We start from the raw sequence: 19,410 nt of genomic DNA, 5'->3' as shown, positions 1-19,410 counted from the left end.
TTGGGGCCAATGGTAATAACATACAAGTTGAATCCTCCAAAGATGGGAACCAGGGGCTATACAGAACAATATCTTGCAGACTAGAATAACTTAATCAAGGAAAATCTCCATCCCCAAAGTGGGGGGTCTTTACAAAGTCATTCCAGTGTTTTCAAAGTTGCAACATTGGTTGCTGTGTTTTCCTCATACTTTCCTTTTCTGAATAGGAGTATTTGTTGTAGTTTCATCATTATATACTAAAAGGAAGCATATAACTTGCCTTTTTACTTCATCCATTGGTGGACAAGGTGGAGCCACACCCAAACCGGATGGAGAGGACTGCGCTTCATCAGGAAATCCTGGTCCTTCAAATGGAGGCAGTCCTGAGTGGTACTTTGGGCTATCTGCTTTAGGGAGAAGATGAGTGTGTCTATGTGTGAAGAAGAGTGAAATAGAAATTTCATTATTAGAAGGGTATATTCTGACAGAGATAATTACAAAACTAATTTGCTTTTCTTTCTAGGCACATAAGCAAACCACATTTCTCAAACCTCTTGGAATGGTTAGCTAGTTAGATGTGTTCATTTTTACCAAGAGAATGTGAGCTGACATACTATGGCCCTTCTGTGTTGAGGCCATTAGAAGAAAATCATTCTCCTTCCCTATAAGCTTGCTGGGTGATGCCCAGCAAGATGACAGAAACAGCCTGAGTCATGAAATGACTGTATGGAGCTGAGCCCTACCCTCAACCCCACTAACACACCTCCAAACAATAATACTCAGTGAGCAGTCTCCCCTTTAAAAATACTACCTAGCACTAAAGATAAGTGGAAGAATACTATATTTAGCAAGAATTTTAGTGTAAACTTCACTGTATTATTTCCTCCCAATAGGCCAAATGTGGAAATAATGACAAGAAATCACTTCCATGTACATTTACATGATAAGTAGTGCAGGAAGGGCTCAGATGTGTCTGTTGAACACAAAGGAGCAAGCAAGTGACTAGATGAAAGTCTCACAGAAATATTTCATAAAGATCAAAGATCTGACAACACAAATGGTTAAAGATTGCCTGTGTTCTCTGGTTACAATCATTTGAGCTTGGGTAATTTATTTATTTTAGCCTTCAAACTCAGTTTTCTTGTCTGTCAAACAGGAATAATAATGGACTATGCCCATGGGGTTGCCTGAAAGGTTAAATAATGTATGTAAAGAACTTTGCATTGTACCTGTGCATGGTAAGCATGAGAAATGTGAGCTGTTGTGACCACCATCTGGTTCTTATGAGAGTTCCACCACTAGGTTTGGCTTAATTCAGGTTCATGATTTGAATGATGAGAATAAAGAAGCTTGTCTTATATATTATGAGGATCATGTGACATGGGATGTCACACTGTAAATGTGACATAAAATGCAAAGGTTACTGTAAAGTGCTATTCTGTGTTGAAGAATCACATTGGGTTGCACACTTTTCTATTAAACTGTACTGGCAGTAAAGCATTTTTATGAAGTCCTTTTCTCCTATCATCACAGAACTCACCCTGTGAGATTATGGCCAGTCTATGACTAAGTCAAAACTTACTGGTTTATAAAGAAGCAAACCACAATAAAATTTACTTTCCCCAAACTGTGAATAAACTCCTTCTATTCTATTTAAAGTTGAAGAGATTGTATTTTTCAGTGAGGAGCTTTAGTACTAATTAATGGTAGGAACTTTCTTAGTAGCAAATTTTTTTAGCACTAGAAGAATTTTGATAATTAGCGGAATGAGAATAAATACAAAGAGAGCATGCAGAGGCTTATAGGTAGATACACATGAGTAATTTAGACATTAATAATTCACTAGGAAGGAGTAAGTGGAAAAAAAACGATTGCATAAGTTTCCAATGACAAAGCAGTACACAAATAAGCAACTAAAAACTCAATGAACCAATCAATTCACCTGTGCAATACATTCCAAAACACTCATACCTGACAGGTTGTAAATCAAGACCAGTGATCCCAAAAGAATCTATTCTGATAGGTTTCATTAGCTCCTCTACTGTGGGCAGATCTAAGAGGGGAAAAAGTTAAAGGAGAAACCAAAAATTGAAAGGCAATTACTTAATTTTCATTTTCTCTAATGGACATAGTTAACAAAATGCACAATAAACCCAGCTTCCCACCATAATGTGTTTGTACCAGGAAAGTCTCCTTTGATATTTATCAAATATCAAAATCAAATACATATTTCTAATGTCAATATCAGGTTTATATTTATATGTTTGCTAAGTATGTATTTAGTTGAGATCTTAAAAATCTTTAATATAGGTACATTAAAAGTAAAAAATGTCAACTAAGTTTTAATTTGGTCAAAGCATATTAGAAGAGGAACTGAAATTTTATTCTGTTTGATTCTTTTTAGTTAAAGCAATGATTCTGGATTTCATCTGAATAAATCCTTCAAGTTCAGAAACAGAAACAATCACTTAGACAAATTATTATTTAAATTAAACTACACTGGAAAATATTTAGAGAGGGTTTCAAAGAGTTGAAACTTATATCCATCCATCCATCCACCCACCCATCAGCTTTTACCAGATTCAGTAGTAGAGATGTTTTTTGAAGACTCTTCATTTTCTTGAGGATGATCTTTCACTAAGTTCTTGATATTTTCTACTGTATTACTCTCAGTTCTTTGTTCTTCTGCATCTTCCAAAGAATGAGCTATATGACAATAAGCATGATGTAGGGCTTCAATGTCACTATTGCTGTGTCCATAAGACAGGCCTATTGAAATAAATATAAATTCCTAGGTATAATTACATCATCAACACATGAGAAATATAAAACACTATTACCCTTTCTCAATCCAATTAGGAATGGTGAACAAGGCTGTAGGACAATAGCAACACTATAAAAGCACAGCAAAGTAGAAACCTACATAATCCATGACTATAGCCTATCAATATAAAAATCACAACAGGCTCAATAACTGTATTTTAGCAATTTGAGACCTGTCTGACAAGGTGACTGTAAAGTCTGACCTCACTAGTTACTGCCCTCTCTTCCCATTATCCTTAAGCAACCTCTTTGCATTGTTTAAAACTGGATAAAAATTTCCCAAACTGACACATTCCTTTGAAGGATTCTACCTTTCCCTTACTGCTACCATTCTCTCTCTCTCTCTCTCCTGTTCCAAACCATCTTGTAGTATGCAGTTTTTTCAATTACAATTTATCCTTCTCACGTGCAATCCACTATTTATTCCAACAACTTGCTAAAGCTAATGTAATCCAAAGTAATTTCTTAATGGCCCAATCCATCCATCTTTAGTACTTTTCAAACCTGTGAAACACCTGCCATTGTCCTTTTCCTACTGATTTGTTTCTTCTTCCTTTCTTTGCCTTGGTCTGCCTACAAAGCTGAGGGCTGCTTCTCCATTTCTTAAATTCAGTGGCTTATCCTGGGAAGTGGGGTGTCTATCTTTAGCCCTCTTTTTTAACCTTCTATTTTTTTTTAAGATGACTAATTCCATTGAGTCCCTTAAATTTTTAACTATTACTCATATACTCATGTCTCCCCAATCTACGTCTTTTGTCCTTATCTCTTTTCTAAATAAATTCTTTAAGACCTTTAGATTATCAGATAAGTACATCACATCTAACATCAAATAAATAACATCAGATAAATTTATTATATCCCTCTCCCTCACCAAAACTTGTTCTACTGTATTTCCTATTTTAGCTAATGAGATTATTATTTACTCAGTTACCCCAAATAGAAACCTTAATGTCACTGTTAACTCTTCCTTCTATTAACCTTCTCTTCCTACCAGCTGACAAATAGATTCTATAAGGAATAATTTGAAGAAACGAATCACAATAATGTCAGATATTAGAGTGTTTTCTTAATCATTTTTTAAATTTTCATTCCTAGCAGAAATTTCAAAATTAGAGAATAAGTCATAGAAGAGGGGAAAAAAGTGAAAGAAATAGGGTGACCAGTCTTTTCTTCCCTTGATATTCATAGTTAATTGTTTAAAAATTTATACGTGTGTGTATGTATATATATAGCTTCACACATACAGCTTTTCTTTTTTATATACTTTAAACTGTATAGTGCACACCTCCGAAGGGCTATTTTCAACTCTAAAAGTAAGAAACAGTTGAGTGCCACATATGAGCGTATAAGAATACCTTATGGTGAAATGTCTTTCTAGCTAATGCTTCAGGTCACCAGGGCTATTTGGAATACAGTTCGAACAGAATTAATAAGAGTTAAGGGGCAGAGATTTTCTAAGAGGACATGAGGACAAAGATCTTTCCTGAACCGAACTTTCCCTCTAAACCACCAGTCACACTTAGAGTAGCACTACTGAAAGAATTTTTATGAAAAAAAAAAAAAGAATACAAGCAAAATTTTCTGTCCTTTACAAATATATTAGTTCACTTAAATATCTGCAGAATATTCATAAAAGAAATGACTCTGATGATGAATGTTTGCACCCAATTTAATGGGAATAAGGTGTCAGAGGAGCCTCCAGGCTTTAAAGCAACAAAAGATCAAACATGCAGAAAAATAAATGACCTGAAAGTTAGGAGAAGGAGGATAAAGACAACAAACAAAAACAGCAGGGAAAGGTACTTTTTCCTAACCTGAGTCCTTTATCAATCATATTAAAATTAATTCCATGAACATGAAAATTAACTTTTCTTCAGGCATTTTAGGAAAAAAAAAGTGAGAGGGGGGAGGCTTACTTATATACCTATTAAAAAAGAGAAAACTATGTAATTATTTTATACATATTACAAGTAAAAAGCTTCCTATATTTTTCAAATTTAGAAAATTGAGAAGTGTCAAATCCTGTTTTTCAGAGGAAAGGGCCTAGTTTCATGGAGCAGTAGTATCATTCTGTGACACTATCCAGTCATGCAGCCATAGCACAAAATGGTACTTGCCTGGGAGACAAATGAAAGTAAGGGAAAGGTTACATCTGGCTTGATGCTAAGAAAATCTCATTTTTATATTTGATAATGTCTTAATACAAAAAGCAGAGAATTTCACAAATGATATCACTTATAATAAGAGATAATCTTTGACAATATTTTAATCAAACCATCTACTTATTATTAAGAGAAACATGGTAAACAAAACAACCATCAAAATTATCAGTCTTAATACCAAGTTCAGATGCTCATTTGAAGACTTCGGACGTAATTTTGAAATACACTAAATTTAATAGTTCGCAGCCCCAAAGTGCTTATACTATATCCTTCAGGTTCTTTATTATAGCAGAGGATGACAATCTTAGCAATGTACTGCACATTATCTCTATTGACAATTATAAAACCTCATCTTAAAGAAGAAACAGGCTTAGGGTAATTAATTGTCTCGTGTCACACAGCTGGTAAGTGGCAAAGCTAGGACTATGAATCCATGTCTAAATGATAGAAAATTCATGCTCTACTATCTTCTAGTAATTGACTAATCAAAATATTTCAGTCAAGAACATTTAAGAAACAAAACTTAAGAACTACAGCTTTTTACACATTGGGCCATCTTAGAATTTTTGTGTTTAGCAATACACTTCTCATTTTCGAGTTTTTCTTAACAACCCACAATAGCAGTTTTCCTACTGTTATAAAAATAATCACAGTTTTTCAGGGAAAATCTTGGGCTCCACAGATGTTTGGTTAGCATCACACACAAAATTATGCTTTGGAACTTAAAAATCATAATAAAACCTGATCTTCCTACTCATGTAATTTCCAAAACAGTGGTATTTCGAAGACATAATATTTTTGATAACTTTTGCCTTCTCTTGTTTTTATGCATATCTTAAAATTTCTCTGGCTATCCTCCACATATATGAGCTTCTTATAATTTCTTCTGATTAGAAAAGTTGTAGTTTTGCATTGTTTCATTAAAATAATTCCTGTCTGCTTACTGAATACTGTGCAAGTCGACTATCGTCACATCTATGTGGCATATTTATTCAAATAAATAGCAGCAGGGCTGAGGGGCATGGGCTCTGCACACACTTTCATTATGGTAGAAGAGTCAGCTGGTCAACAAGTGAGTAACATCCTTGATGGAAAAATTCTGTCTCATACAAAGATCTAATTTTTTTACTTTTATATCTATATTTGAAGATGAAAGAAGGTTCAACAAATCCAGACAGTGATGACTTTTGGAAGTACAGTAACTAGAAATAAGAGATTTGACAGGACATTGTGGTCTGGGTCTTCTTTTGTTTTCTGGTCTGGTTGCTGATTACATGAGTGTGTTTAGTATTTAAAAATTCATTAAGTTACACTATTATGATACATGAACTTTTCTACAGGTATACTATACTTCAGTAATAAAAACAAAAAAATAAAATAAAAATGAAATGCAAGCTGATGTTTAGTTTGTGATTCAGTCACTGTTCTTTTATCCAAGTGTCTGAATAAGTTTAGTTCACTAATAAATATCCTGAAAGACTGCAAAGCAAGCTGATTAAAAAGTTCCCATTTGCAACTATTCATGTGGTAAACCAAGAATATTTTTTACTATACAACAAAAACAACATATACACACAGTGGAAGACTGACAGTGTTGTGAGAATATAACAAAATTTTCAAAAGACCATTTTATTGTTTTCACTAATTTTATAGGTAAATGTTACCAATGTATCCTCATATTCTTATATTGAGAGAGAAAATAGCATTTTGCCTATATAGAGAGTTCTATATGAAATTTCAACCAGAGATAAGGGTTTCATTGCTTGAAAATGTTTGAGAAAGCATTATCTCAAAGATCTTTTGAGACCAAAGCTTTAAGAAAGACTAGTTAGTTGTATCCTAGGATTTTGGGACGTAACCTAGTTTTTTACTAAAGAAAGGAAACTTTGGAAAAGCATAGTAAGGCAACGATCCCATTTCTTCTACACATGACAAATTAAACTGAATAGTTTGGAAAGGCACAGCAAATTAATTAATATTCACCTACACTTTGCTTCAACAGCATCATTCTTATAAGTAATTATTTAACCATGCTCAACTTGATCCATCAGCATTAAGGGTCACCATTAGCAAGTTCTGATTAAATTGTTAAATACCATAGAAAAATTTAATTAGAAAAAAGACTTAAAATTTTGTCAATATGGTTATTTTACATGTTTCCCTAGGAATGAAACCAGTTAGTCATAAAGTATTCCATATTTAGAGAATAGACAACTTTTCCCTTTTACCTGTTCCTGTCATTTCATTTTCAGTCTTTTCTGGTAGGGCCTCTGGCTTAGTTGTTGCTTTATCTTGTTCATCAAGGTTTACCTCTTCAATAGAGTCTAATGAATCAAGCAGCACAACTGGAAGAATATAAAAGAAAAAAATATAAGGAACGTAGAAATGTGTGTGGTTCCTTTGATCTAATAAAATTAATCATGTGCATAAAACAAAATAAAATGCGTAAAAATAGATGTTTATACATAAATGGTATATAATTTTTTGGGGGGTAGGGGGTAACCAGGGACTGTACTCAGGGTTACTCAGCTGCTCAGCCACATTCTAGCCCTATTTTGTATTTTATTTAGAGACAAAGTCTCACTGAGTTGCTTAGTGTCTTGTTGTTGCTGAGACTGGCTTTGAACTCTTGATCCTCCTGTCTCAGCCTCCTGAGCCACTGGGATTATAGGCATGCACCATCACACCTTTCTAAATGGTATATCATTTTATATGTATGTGTGTATAAATATATATGCACAAAAAAGTAGGCTAACATTTGCATACATATTTATGATTATATACAGGTCTGATGTGTATTTATAAGTGAAGGCAAAGGGCCTGAGAAAAATAAAAGGAAACATTCTTAAACGTAACACTTGATTTAAGATACACTCATGATTAAGAAAAGTTATGAACTTTAATTCCTTAGAGATATTTAAAAACAAAAGAGTGATTTTTCAGAATTATTTTGATAGAATTTTGAACACACTAATTTTTGGCCAACTAAAACACATGAGTATACATAATATTTACCATTAGCCAGCATACCGGTTTTCTCTTCTTCCTAATTTAAAGGATAAAAATAATTATATAGTTCGTGAAATCAAAAGTAGATAAAACAACTTCAATGCAAACAGTTACAAATTTGAAAATCAGTGCTTTACTCCACTGTGAGAAGAACAGAGACCGCTTTTTAGGTTCCCGTCACCACTCTCATTCACTGATAATTTTCCAAGCCTAAGGGACTATAGTTCTGAAAGAACTTCTAAAAATCTCTTTCAAACCTTGCCAATTACTAAAACTAATTTAGTCCTTAAAAAGCCTTGCTTAAAATATCTAGGTATCATGTGCTCATTTACTTTATTCAAAAATCTGTTTTTTTGAACATTAAGATAATAGAGTTACTTCAAACAACAGCCTGCAATTATAACATTACCATTTTTCCCTTATCATTCAAAATTATAATCAAATATAACATACACTCTGTGTTTCATCTGTTTTAAAAGACAAAACTTTTAGAAATCCAGGCCACCAAATGGAAAGGCAGATGAAGTTCTTCAATATTACAAGTTCCTTAGAGTATGTTTTCTAATTAGTATCATCTTATTGCCCACCGGATTAGGCAGTGGGTATGGTCCTCTCATTAACAGCAGTGCTTTAATTTCTTCCTGTTTTGACTCCTAAGCAGACAGCTCTCTCTAAGCCCTCCATACTTAGGTTGACACATTTTTATGTAGGTAGATTTTCTTGATACATTGTACTACTACTGTGCCTTCTACTGACTTACTAATTTTTTATAAAATATTATAATGGCCATATTTCAAATAAAAATCCATTAAATTGGTCAAGGCCATATCAATCTTTGTGTTATTTCTAAGCTTACTTTTTCCCCTCAGAGTGAGTGACATAAGTTACTCAAGGATAAATTATCAAGTAAACTTGAAGATAGGAGTATTTATGGATACCCCAAATTATTTTTCTCTTCAAGAGAGTCTATGGTTTTGTACATGTTCAAATCATCTAGTTGTAACATACAGTTCCAAAAGAGACTGCATCCAGAATAAGAAGAATAACAATTAGCAATTATCCTACTAGTTAGCTCACTAACTTTTCAAAGATAAATTCTATTCAGTTGGCAATAGCCCTGAATAAATCTTGAAGAACTGAGAAATGAGAGGATTAGAGTATGGTACTGCTTAATGTGAATGAAATAATATACTTCCTTAACAAAGTAAAGTTTCAGATACTAATGTTACCAATAACATATACTGAGAAATGGTATTTATTATACTTCACAAGGAAAAGACCTACCAAAGAGAAGTGTAATTTCAGATACAAGTTTAAAAATAAGTTTTACATTTTAATTGTTTCAATTTCTAAAGCTTGATTTGAGGAAATAATCTGGCAAAAAAAATAATAACTCATAAATTCACTGATACTTTGATTTTGTTCTTTAGATTTTACATTAAATTGATATTCTGAGTTAAGAAAATGTTTGAGTCTCAAAAGACAAATAAGTTTACAATATTGAACAAGACTATGAAGAACCCCCCATATGGCAACAGTCATCCAAGTTGATAAAAGAAGCAGCAAAACTGTCAAATATATAATCAATGTATACCTGTTTGGGTACATTTATTTTTTCTGATTTGAGATTTTCCTTGGAATGAGTCTCTTCATCTTTAGAAATCAAAGGTACACCTATATCCTCTGCATCTTCAAAATCATCCGTGTAATTTTCTGAAGGAAATAATTTTAAAAAGTACAAGAATCACACTGTCAAAAAAGTCAAATTCTGGGGAAAGATTGTTGATTTCCAAAGGCAGAAGTCTGCATGAGAACAATTTATTTGTTTACATAAAGTATGTTTAAAGAATACGTTTTGCAAAGATTTGATAAGAGTTCAATTTATAAGACTATCTTAGGTTTACTTCATTTTTTTGTACTTTCAAATAGTTCTAAGCTTTAAATTTTTAAGCTTTTATATTATTACCCAGTTAAAAATTTATAGAGCTGTCTAAAAAATTTTAATTATCATTTTAAATAGAACTTTCAATTTTGTTTCTTCAAAACTTAAATCTCCAGTTGATTACTTATAAAAGGCAGCACTTTTGTGAAATCTTGACACTCTTACAAAGGTTGGATTTTTCTTATTTTGATCTCAGCAGGTATCCCTGCCTGTAATCCTTTAATATACTTTTGAAAGATCTCTGACCTGTCCCTTAGGTCAATACTGACCCTATATGATCTTTGGTGTTTCCCAATCACAGGCACTTCTTGGCTAAAGACTCAATGTCTCAGTGGCTCTGCAGCAGAAGCAAAGGTGTCTCCATTAGCCTATTTATGGAGAAGATGGTGCATACTTGGCCAGGGTCTCTTCACCGATTTTTCAAGTTGTTTATAGCTCTTAAATCCAAAGGATTAATTACGACTTGTGGGTTGAAGGGGAGCACCCCTTTCAGAGTGGTACCATTTTGAAAATGAATGCCATCTTAGTTGTTAAAAAAAAAAAAAAAAGTACATTACATCACAGTGAGGAACAGGATGGCCTCATAGGAAAAAGACTGCATGGGTCCTATGCTATTGCTTCTGGAATAGTTTTTACTCTTCTCTTACATGCAGAGGACAATGCAGATGCAATTAATAGAAATATGTCTATTTTATATCATAAAAAATGAGTTTGAGAGAGAAGGAAGATGGCAAGCCAGAGGGAGGCAGCATTCTGGGTTACTTCGTAATCCAGATCTACTTCGTAATTCCGATCTCACTAATCGGAATACTGCATCTCAGAGTGTTACAGGAACCTTATGCAGCTGCTTTCGTGCAGAAATCACCAGCACTGTGAACCTGCGCAGGACTCCTGGCTCCCAACACCCAACCCCTCAAAGTTCTAGCCAATGCAGAGCTTGAGAGCGCCTTAGCAGAATCACCTATCAGCACATCTGCAGAACCCCCAGACTGCACTCTGCTCCCACGCAGGACACTCAGCTGCTACCTACCCCCAGCACAAAGCCATCACCCGGCTGCCCCAACCCCACCCAAACACCAGCTGGCCAGGTACCAGTTTTCCAACTTCCCCCTCTTCCTAGTGGTGGAAACCCAATAGTAGTTGCCCAACACAAAACAACTCTCAGTTGTACGCAGTACAACCAGGATGCTGCCCACGGGAGCCCCGGTGTGGGAGTTCCTGCAATTGGGAACTGCTATAGGAGAGGGAGATGGGGCTAAAGTTTGGAGCCTAACAGACCAGGAACTGGGAAATCTCCAAGAAAGATAGGGAGATAGTACCAGGTGCTCAAGTCATATAAGTGGTCCCAAAAAGAGACCTTTGAGGTGCAGTCTCCCTGCAGGGACTGGCGAGTGCCATTCACTGCTTCCAGGCACCCTGCACTAGGACCAGCCATCCCACCCCGGTTACCTCCACCATCCTGAGGGCAGAGACACCAGCTTACAACAGACAACCCACCTATTGGATGAGAAGAGAAGCAGGGACAATAGGGATCTCTAAAACTAGCAACAATCCTGGTTTTTTCCTTCGAGCATTTTTTTTTTTCACTTGTTTCTTATACCTCTCTATCCTACCACTCTCACTTTCCCAACATACGTAAAAACAAGAACTTCGCATGAAATAGGATTTTGAGATCTGGAACATCTGAATAATATAATATAAAGGTGTTGTATATGCCCTTTTTCCTTTTTTCTTCTTTCATTTTTCTTTTCCTCTCCAATTTTTACTATTTTAACATCCTTTTTTTTTCTAAATACATATGTGTGTTTGTTTTATGTACTCTACTGCCTTACCGTGTACTTGCCTACCTTAAATTACTTTGTCTATTCTCTTGCAACTAACCCTCTTCATTAGATTTCTCTTTCACCCTTCCTAAGATATATTAATTCTATATCCTCACATCCTGCCTCCTCAGCATATCGTCCTATGCCCCACCCCCAGGTCATTGTCCACCATCATAAACTGTAAACCCTTTTACAAAACTACTTATTATAGATAATGATCAAATCCAACATTTCTGTACACTGAGACCAAACTCTAAACATCTTAATAGCAACAAATTGTTCACAGATGGTATATTGTTGATATTAGGTTCTGTTAACATTGTCCTTCCACACAAAGGAGAGGTGTTAGAACCCTACAAGAGCACTACAAACATGTAGGGTAAAAACAATAACACCCAGGACCCACAGAGCTAGAAGGGAAGACACACAAGCAACATGCAAAGACAAAGGAAGAAAGTGCCTCAAACAAATCAACACACCACATTATTAGAATCCTTGGCAGCCACAGCAGAATGATAGAGAAGGAGTTCAGGATATACATGATTAAAATGTTCTGTGAACTCAAGGAAGATGTAAGAGAGCAAATACAGGCAGTGAAAGATCATTTCAACAAGGAGCTACATAAACAAATACAGGAAGCAAAATATCACCTCAACAGGGAAATAGAGGTTCTAAACACACACACACACACACACACACACACACACAAACACACATATCAGAAATCCTTGAAATGAAAAACAATAAATCAAATTAAAAGCTCAAATGAAAGCATCACCAAGAGTAGACCACTTGGAAGACAAGACATCAGACAATGAAGACAAAATATATAATCTTGAAAAGAACGTAGACCACACAGTGATAATGGTAAGAAATCATTCAAGAAATATGGGACAGCATAAAAAGGCCAAATTTAAGAGTTACTGGGATAGAAGAGGGCACAGAGGTCCAAACCAAAGGAATAAACAATCTATTCAATGAAATAATATCAGAAAATTTTCCAAACATGAATCATGAACTGGAAATCCAAATTCAAAATGCCTACAGGACACTGAATGTACAAAATCACAACAGATCCACACCAAGGCACACTATAATAATAATGCCCAACATACAAAATAAGGAGATAATTTTAAAAGCCATGAGAGAAAGGAATCAGATTACATATAGAGGAAAACCCATTAGATTTTTCAATACAGACCCTGAAAGCTAGAAGATCCTGGAATGACATATATCAAGCTCTGAAAGAAAATGGATGCCAACCAAGAATCTTGTATCAAGGAAAATTAAGCTTTAGATTTGATGATGAAATAAAAACCTTCCCTGATAAACAAAAGTTAAAAGAGTTTATACCTAAAAATCGGCACTACAAAACATCCTTGGAAAAATATTCTGTGAAGAGGAAACGAAAAACAATGAAAATCAGCTGAGGGAGGTAGAACCCTAAAGAAAAAGCTAATCAAAGAAGAAAATCAAGTGAAGTTAAATAACAAAAATAAACAAATATTGGATTGAAATTAGAAATCAATGACAGAAAATAAAAATTTCTCCAATACCTGGAGATTAAACAATATGCTACTGAATGAGCATGAGTTGCAGAAGACATCAAGGAGGAGATTAAAAAATTCTTAGAGGTCAATGAGAACATAGACACAACATATCAAAATCTCTGGAACACTTGAAAGCAGTACTAAGAGGAAAGTTCATTGCATGGAGTTCATTCCTTAAAAGAAGAAAAAGTCAACAAATAAATGACCTAACATTACATCTCAAAGCCCTAGAAAAAGAAAAACAAATCAACACCAAAAACATTAGAAGGCAGGAAATAATTAAAATTAGAGCTGAAATCAATGAAATCAAAAGAAACAACTGAAAAAATGACAAAATAAAAAGTTGGTTCTTTGAAAAACAACTGACAGACCCTTAGTTATGCTAATGAAGAGAAGGAGAGAGAAAACTCAAATTACCAGCATACATGACGAAAAAGGTAACATCACAACAGACACTACAGAAATACAGAGGATAATTAGAAATTATTTTGAAAACTATACTCCAATAAAATAGAAGATACTGAAGGCATCGACAAATTTCTTAAGTCATCCGATTTGCCCAAATTGAATCAGGATGATATACACAATTTACACAGACCGATATCAAGTGATGAAATAGAAGACACCACCAGAAGCCTACTAACCAAGAAAAGCCCAGGACCAGATGGATACACAGCCGAGTTCTATAAGACCTTTAAAGAAGAACTAATACCAATAGTCTTCAATTTATTTCAGGAAATAGAAAAAGAGGGAGCTCTTCCAAACTCATTCTATGTGGCCAATATCACCCTGATTCCAAAACCAGACAAAGACACATCAAAGACAGAAAACTTCAGATCAATATCTCTAATAAACATAGATGTAAAAATTCTCAAAAAATTCTGGCAAATCGAATACAAAAACATATCAAAAAGATCATGCACCACGATGAAGTGGGATTCACCCCAGGGATGCAAGATGGTTCAACATATGGAAATCAATAAATGTAATTCATCACATCAGTAGACTCAAAGATAAGAATCATATGATAATCTCAACAGATGCAGAAAAAGCATTTGACAAAATACAGCACCCCTTCATGTTCAAAACTCTAGATAAACTAGGAATAAGAACATATCTCAACATCGTAAAGGCTATCTACACTAAGCCCCTGGCCAACATTATTCTAAATGGAGAAAAATTGAAGGCATTCCCTCTAAAAACTGGAACAAGACAGGGATGCCCTCTTACACCACTTCTATTTAACATAGTTCTTGAAACACTGGCCAGAGCAATTAGACAAAAGAAATTAAAGGGATATGTATAGGAAAAGAAGAAATTAAGTTAGCACTATTTGCTGATGATATGATTCTATACCTATAAGACCCAAAAAGCTCTACCAGAAAACTTCTAGAACTAGTAAATAAATTCAGCAAAGTAGCAGGATATAAAATCAACACATATAAATCAAAGGCATTTCTGTATGTCAGTGACAAATCATCTGAAAGGGAAACAAGGAAAACTAATCCATTACAATAGCCTCAAAACAAATAAAATACTTGGGAATCGACTTAACAAAAGAGGGAAAAGATACATATAATGAAAACTACAGAACCCTACAGAAAGAAATCAAAGAAGACCTTAGAAGATGGAAAGATCCACCTTGCTCTTGGATAGGCAGAATTAATATTATCAAAATGACCATACTTCCAAAAGCACTATATTCTCGTAAAGAAATCCCAATGACATTCCTCATAGAAATAAAAAAAAAGCAATCATGAAATTCATCTGGAAAAAATAAGAGACCCAGAACAGCTAAAGCAATCCTTAGCAGGAAGAGTGAAGCAGGCAGCATCACTATACCAGATCTTAAACTATACTACAGAGCAAGAGTAACAAAAACAGCAAGGTATTGGCAACAAACAGACTGGTAGACTAATGGTACAGAATAGAGGACACAAAGACTAACCCACATAATTACAGTTATCTTATATTAGACAAAGGTGTCAAAAACATGCATTGGAGAAAAGATAGCATCTTCAACAAATGGTGCTGGGAAAACTGGAAATCCATATGCAACAAAATGAAATTAAACCCCTATCTCTTACCACGCACAAAACTCAACTCAAAGTGGATCAAAGACCTAGGAATTAAACCAGAGACTCTGCATTAAACAGAAGAAAAAGTAGGCCCTAATCTTCATCCTGTGGGATTAGCCCCAAATTCCTTAATAAGACTCCTATAGTACAAAAAATAAAAGCAAGACTCAATATATATGGGATGGGCTCAAACTAAAAAGTTTCTTCTCAGCAGAAGAAACAATCAGTGAAGTGAGTAGAGAGCTTACATCTTGGAAGCAAATCTTCACCCCTCACACATCAGATAGAGCACAATCTCTAGGGTATATAAAGAACTCAAAAAGCTAAGCACCAAGAAAACAAATAACCCAATCAATAAATGGGCCAAGGACATGAAAAGACACTTCTCAGAAGAGGATATACAATCAATCAACAAATATATGAAAAAATGTTCATCATCGCTAACAATCAGAGAAATGCAAATCAAATGCTACTCTAAGATTTCATCTCACTCCTGTCAGAATGGCAGCTATTATGAAGACAAACAACAATAAATGTTGGTGAGGATGTGGGGAAAAAGGTACACTCATACTTTGCTGGTGGGACTGCAAATTGTTGTAGCCAATATGGAAAGCAGTATGAAGATTCCTTGGAAAACTTGAAATGGAACCACCAGTTGACCCAGCTATTCCTCTTCCTTGGTCTATACCCAAAGGACTTAAAAACAGCATATTATAGGGACACAGCCACATCAATGCTTATAGCAGTACAATTCACAATAGCTAAACTGTGCAACTAACCTAGATGCCCTTCAATAGATGAATGGATAAAGAAAAATGTGGCATATATACACAAAGGAATATTACTCAGCAATAAAAGAGAATAAAATCATGGCATTTGCAGGTAAACGGATGGAGTTGAAGAAGATTCCCAAGTGAAGTTAGCCATTCCCATAAAAACAAATGCCAAATGTTTTCTCTGATATAGGTCACTTTCTCTGATATAAGGTCATATTGTTTAGAAAATAATGAGAATATTAACTTATAACTGACCTTTTTGGCAAGAAGATGGTACATATTCTAGATATTTTCTACTCTTGTGACTTTGAAAATATTTTCATATACAGAAAATATTCTTAGAATTTAGATACAGTAAACCATAGTAAGTGTAAAAGATCCCTTTTGGAGACTTCTTATTATTTTCTGGAAAATTTAGCTTTAAGTATAATGCAATTTAAAGAACTCAGGGTGGGGTAGAAAAGGGGAGCAGGGAGGAATAGACAAACTCTAGATAGGGCAGGGGATGGGCAGGGGGTTAGCAATGATGGTGGAATGTGATGGACATCATTATCCAAAGTACACGTATGAAGATGCAAATTGGTGTGAACGTACTTTATATACAACCAGAGGTATGAAAATTTGTGCTCTATATGTGTAATATGAATTGTAATGCATTCTGCTGTCATTTATTTTTAAAAAATCAATTAAAAAATTAGTTTGGAACAGCAGGTGTACTATAATTGAGGTAGGCAAGCTAGATTAGCTAGTTAATTGCTTTAGTACCTATATTCAAGGACTGAGAAGCTCTTCTTTCTTTTCTGAACTGGGGATTGAAATCAGGGGCATGGTACCAGTGAGCTACATCCACAGCCCAGAGACAGGATATTGCTAAGTTGCTGAGGGTCTCACTAAGTTACTAAGGCTGACCTAAAACTTATGATCCTCCTGCTTCAGTCTCCTGAATCACTGGGATTGTAGGCATGCACCACCATACCTGGCTCACTTTAAGTTTCTTTTTCTCATGAGAAGAGTGATGTTTGGTACTTTCTAAGCAACAGTGGATATAAGAAAATTCTCATAGTAGTAATGACAATTACTTGGTATTCAACATACTTGTAGGTGATAGGCCTAATATAAGATTATTAAAATTTTAATATTCTAATGGAATTGTGCAGTGAACCCAGGGTCATCTTGCCACTGAGCTATATCCTAGTTCTTTTTATTTTTTACTTTGAGACAGGGTTTTGCTACAACATTGCTGAGGTTGGCCTCAAATATGTAATCCTCCTGCCTTAGTTTCCTAAGTCACTGGGATTAGAGGCATGAACCACCACACTGGACAGACCATCAAATTTCAAGTAACCTCAGAGGTTAGAGTTACTTAAGAAAAGTTGAACAAGGAGAGAGGAGATATGGCAGAGTATGATGTTGAAATCAGGTAACTGCTTGGATCTGGGACTCAATGGTAGGAGTTGTAGTGTATAAGCAAGTAGGGAGAGGCAGTGTAAGAAACAGTTCAGACAGTACAGCATAGTGCTTAACAGCATGACCTGGAGGCAAACAGAAGACATATATCAATTCTTTGTTCTACTGCATTTAGCTATAGAATTGATGGCAGGTCACAAACTCTTTTGGTTTCACTTTTCCCGTTGTAAAGTGGGGTGATAATAGTATTTATCTCAAAGGATTGCTGAGAAGGTTAAGCATTACAGTGTTCAGATCAGCAGTTCACATATAATATACCCAAGAGTTAGCTAATAATAGTAATTATTGTTGCTAGCATTATTTAGCTAGGTAGTCTTGTACTTAACAAGTAAATAAAGCCAAATCTTACTTTGTTGTTGTTGTTGTTGTAGTGCTGGGGATTAAAACCAGAGCCTCATACATACTAGGCAAGTGCTCAACCAATGAGTTCTACCTTGATCCCTTCAAATATTATCTGAATGGGAAAACTGCTAATGCAATTTATATTATTCCAAACTATATTTTAATGTACTCATTCAGTAACTGAACAGCCAAAGGCAAATACTCCCATACAACATATGAATAACTAACCCCCTTCCTGGGAGTCTGCCATGAATAAAGTCAGTCAGAAATAAAAAGGAAATGTCATTGACATTTCTCACAGAAATGAGAAAGACAAGATAAAGGGAAAGAAAACAGCATATCAAATATTTCAGAAACAAGAACCAAGGCAAATTAAATTCATATAATAATGAAAGAGCAAAACCAAATTGAGTGATTTTTATATGACAAATATCACTTAGTATTCAGGCTCTTACATATTTAGAAAATAATGAGAATATTAACTCATACACTCTGACATTTTTGGCAAGAAGATGGTACATATTCTAGATATTCTTTACTCTTGTGACTTTGAAAATATTTTCATATACAGAAAACGTTCTTCGAATTTAGACACAGTAAACCATATTCAGTGTAAAAGATCCTTTGGAGACATTTTTCATTATTTTCTGGAAAATTTAGCTGTAAACTTTAAATATAATGCAATTTAAAGAACTTTTTCCTCAGTTGTACTGGAGTTACTTACAGGAACTATATTTAACTTCCTTTGCAAACAATTAGTAAACTGGACAAAATGTATAAAACAGTTGTTTTCAAACACTGAACAACTGGCAGTGAAAATGTGATTCCTAAAGGAATCACAATCCTAAATTATAAACACAAGATGAGCCTCACAACTACCTGAGGGTGTGGATATTCTGCAATGCTAAGCAGGGAATGGGAGGACAGCTCATTGAGTTGAGGAGACAAGAGTTTAGAAAGGCTGAGGCAATCCAAAGTTGTAGGGCAGTAATCAAGAGAGGAGGGAGGTATGTAGAAACAGTTTTGGAACATTTCCCAGTGTCTCCCTTGAGCCTATACTAAATGCTAAGCTGCTAAAGTGTAGGTTGAGCCAAGAACAACTGCAAAGCTGCAGGCTGGACAATTCCCAGAGTTCATAAGCAAGAAGACTCACCAATAGCCTGCTTGAGTGGAAAGTCTGCACTGATCACTGGGGACATTAAGTAGAAACCTCAGAAGGGATACATCTTAAGAGTAGGGTTAAATGATACTTAGAGTGGCTACTCTAAATTTCCCCTAAGAAACATATGCCTCAAAAGGATCAAGTGGCAGGGTCAACTATCTACCAGAACAAAGCTCAAGTTTTAAAAGAAGAAAATACAGTTTAGATATTCAACAATCTAAACCCCACAATATCCCAAAAAATGAAGCAAGTATCCCATAACCAGGGGAAAAAAAGCCAATATAAAACTATCCAGAA

General features: G+C 34.9%; 1 protein-coding gene across 5 annotated transcripts in view; it reads right to left on the bottom strand.

The window, feature by feature from the left end:
• Positions 1-19,410, bottom strand: part of Cep162 (centrosomal protein 162) — an 89,068-nt gene that overhangs the window by 55,276 nt on the left and 14,382 nt on the right. For all 5 annotated transcript variants that reach the window (XM_071613228.1, XM_071613232.1, XM_071613231.1 and 2 more), the window contains exons 7-12: positions 9,568-9,686; positions 7,980-8,010; positions 7,193-7,309; positions 2,557-2,748; positions 1,951-2,032; positions 260-409 (exon numbers count right to left, since the gene is read on the bottom strand). In XM_071613228.1, the coding sequence (XP_071469329.1) occupies positions 260-409; positions 1,951-2,032; positions 2,557-2,748; positions 7,193-7,309; positions 7,980-8,010; positions 9,568-9,686 (691 nt within the window). The remainder of the gene's footprint in view (positions 1-259; positions 410-1,950; positions 2,033-2,556; positions 2,749-7,192; positions 7,310-7,979; positions 8,011-9,567; positions 9,687-19,410) is intronic.

The sequence above is a fragment of the Marmota flaviventris genome, chromosome 6, assembly GCF_047511675.1.
Source record: "Marmota flaviventris isolate mMarFla1 chromosome 6, mMarFla1.hap1, whole genome shotgun sequence".
NCBI classification, from domain to species: domain Eukaryota; kingdom Metazoa; phylum Chordata; class Mammalia; order Rodentia; family Sciuridae; genus Marmota; species Marmota flaviventris.
Note: the sequence above shows the minus strand (reverse complement) of the source record. Positions and strands in the feature narration are given on the sequence as shown.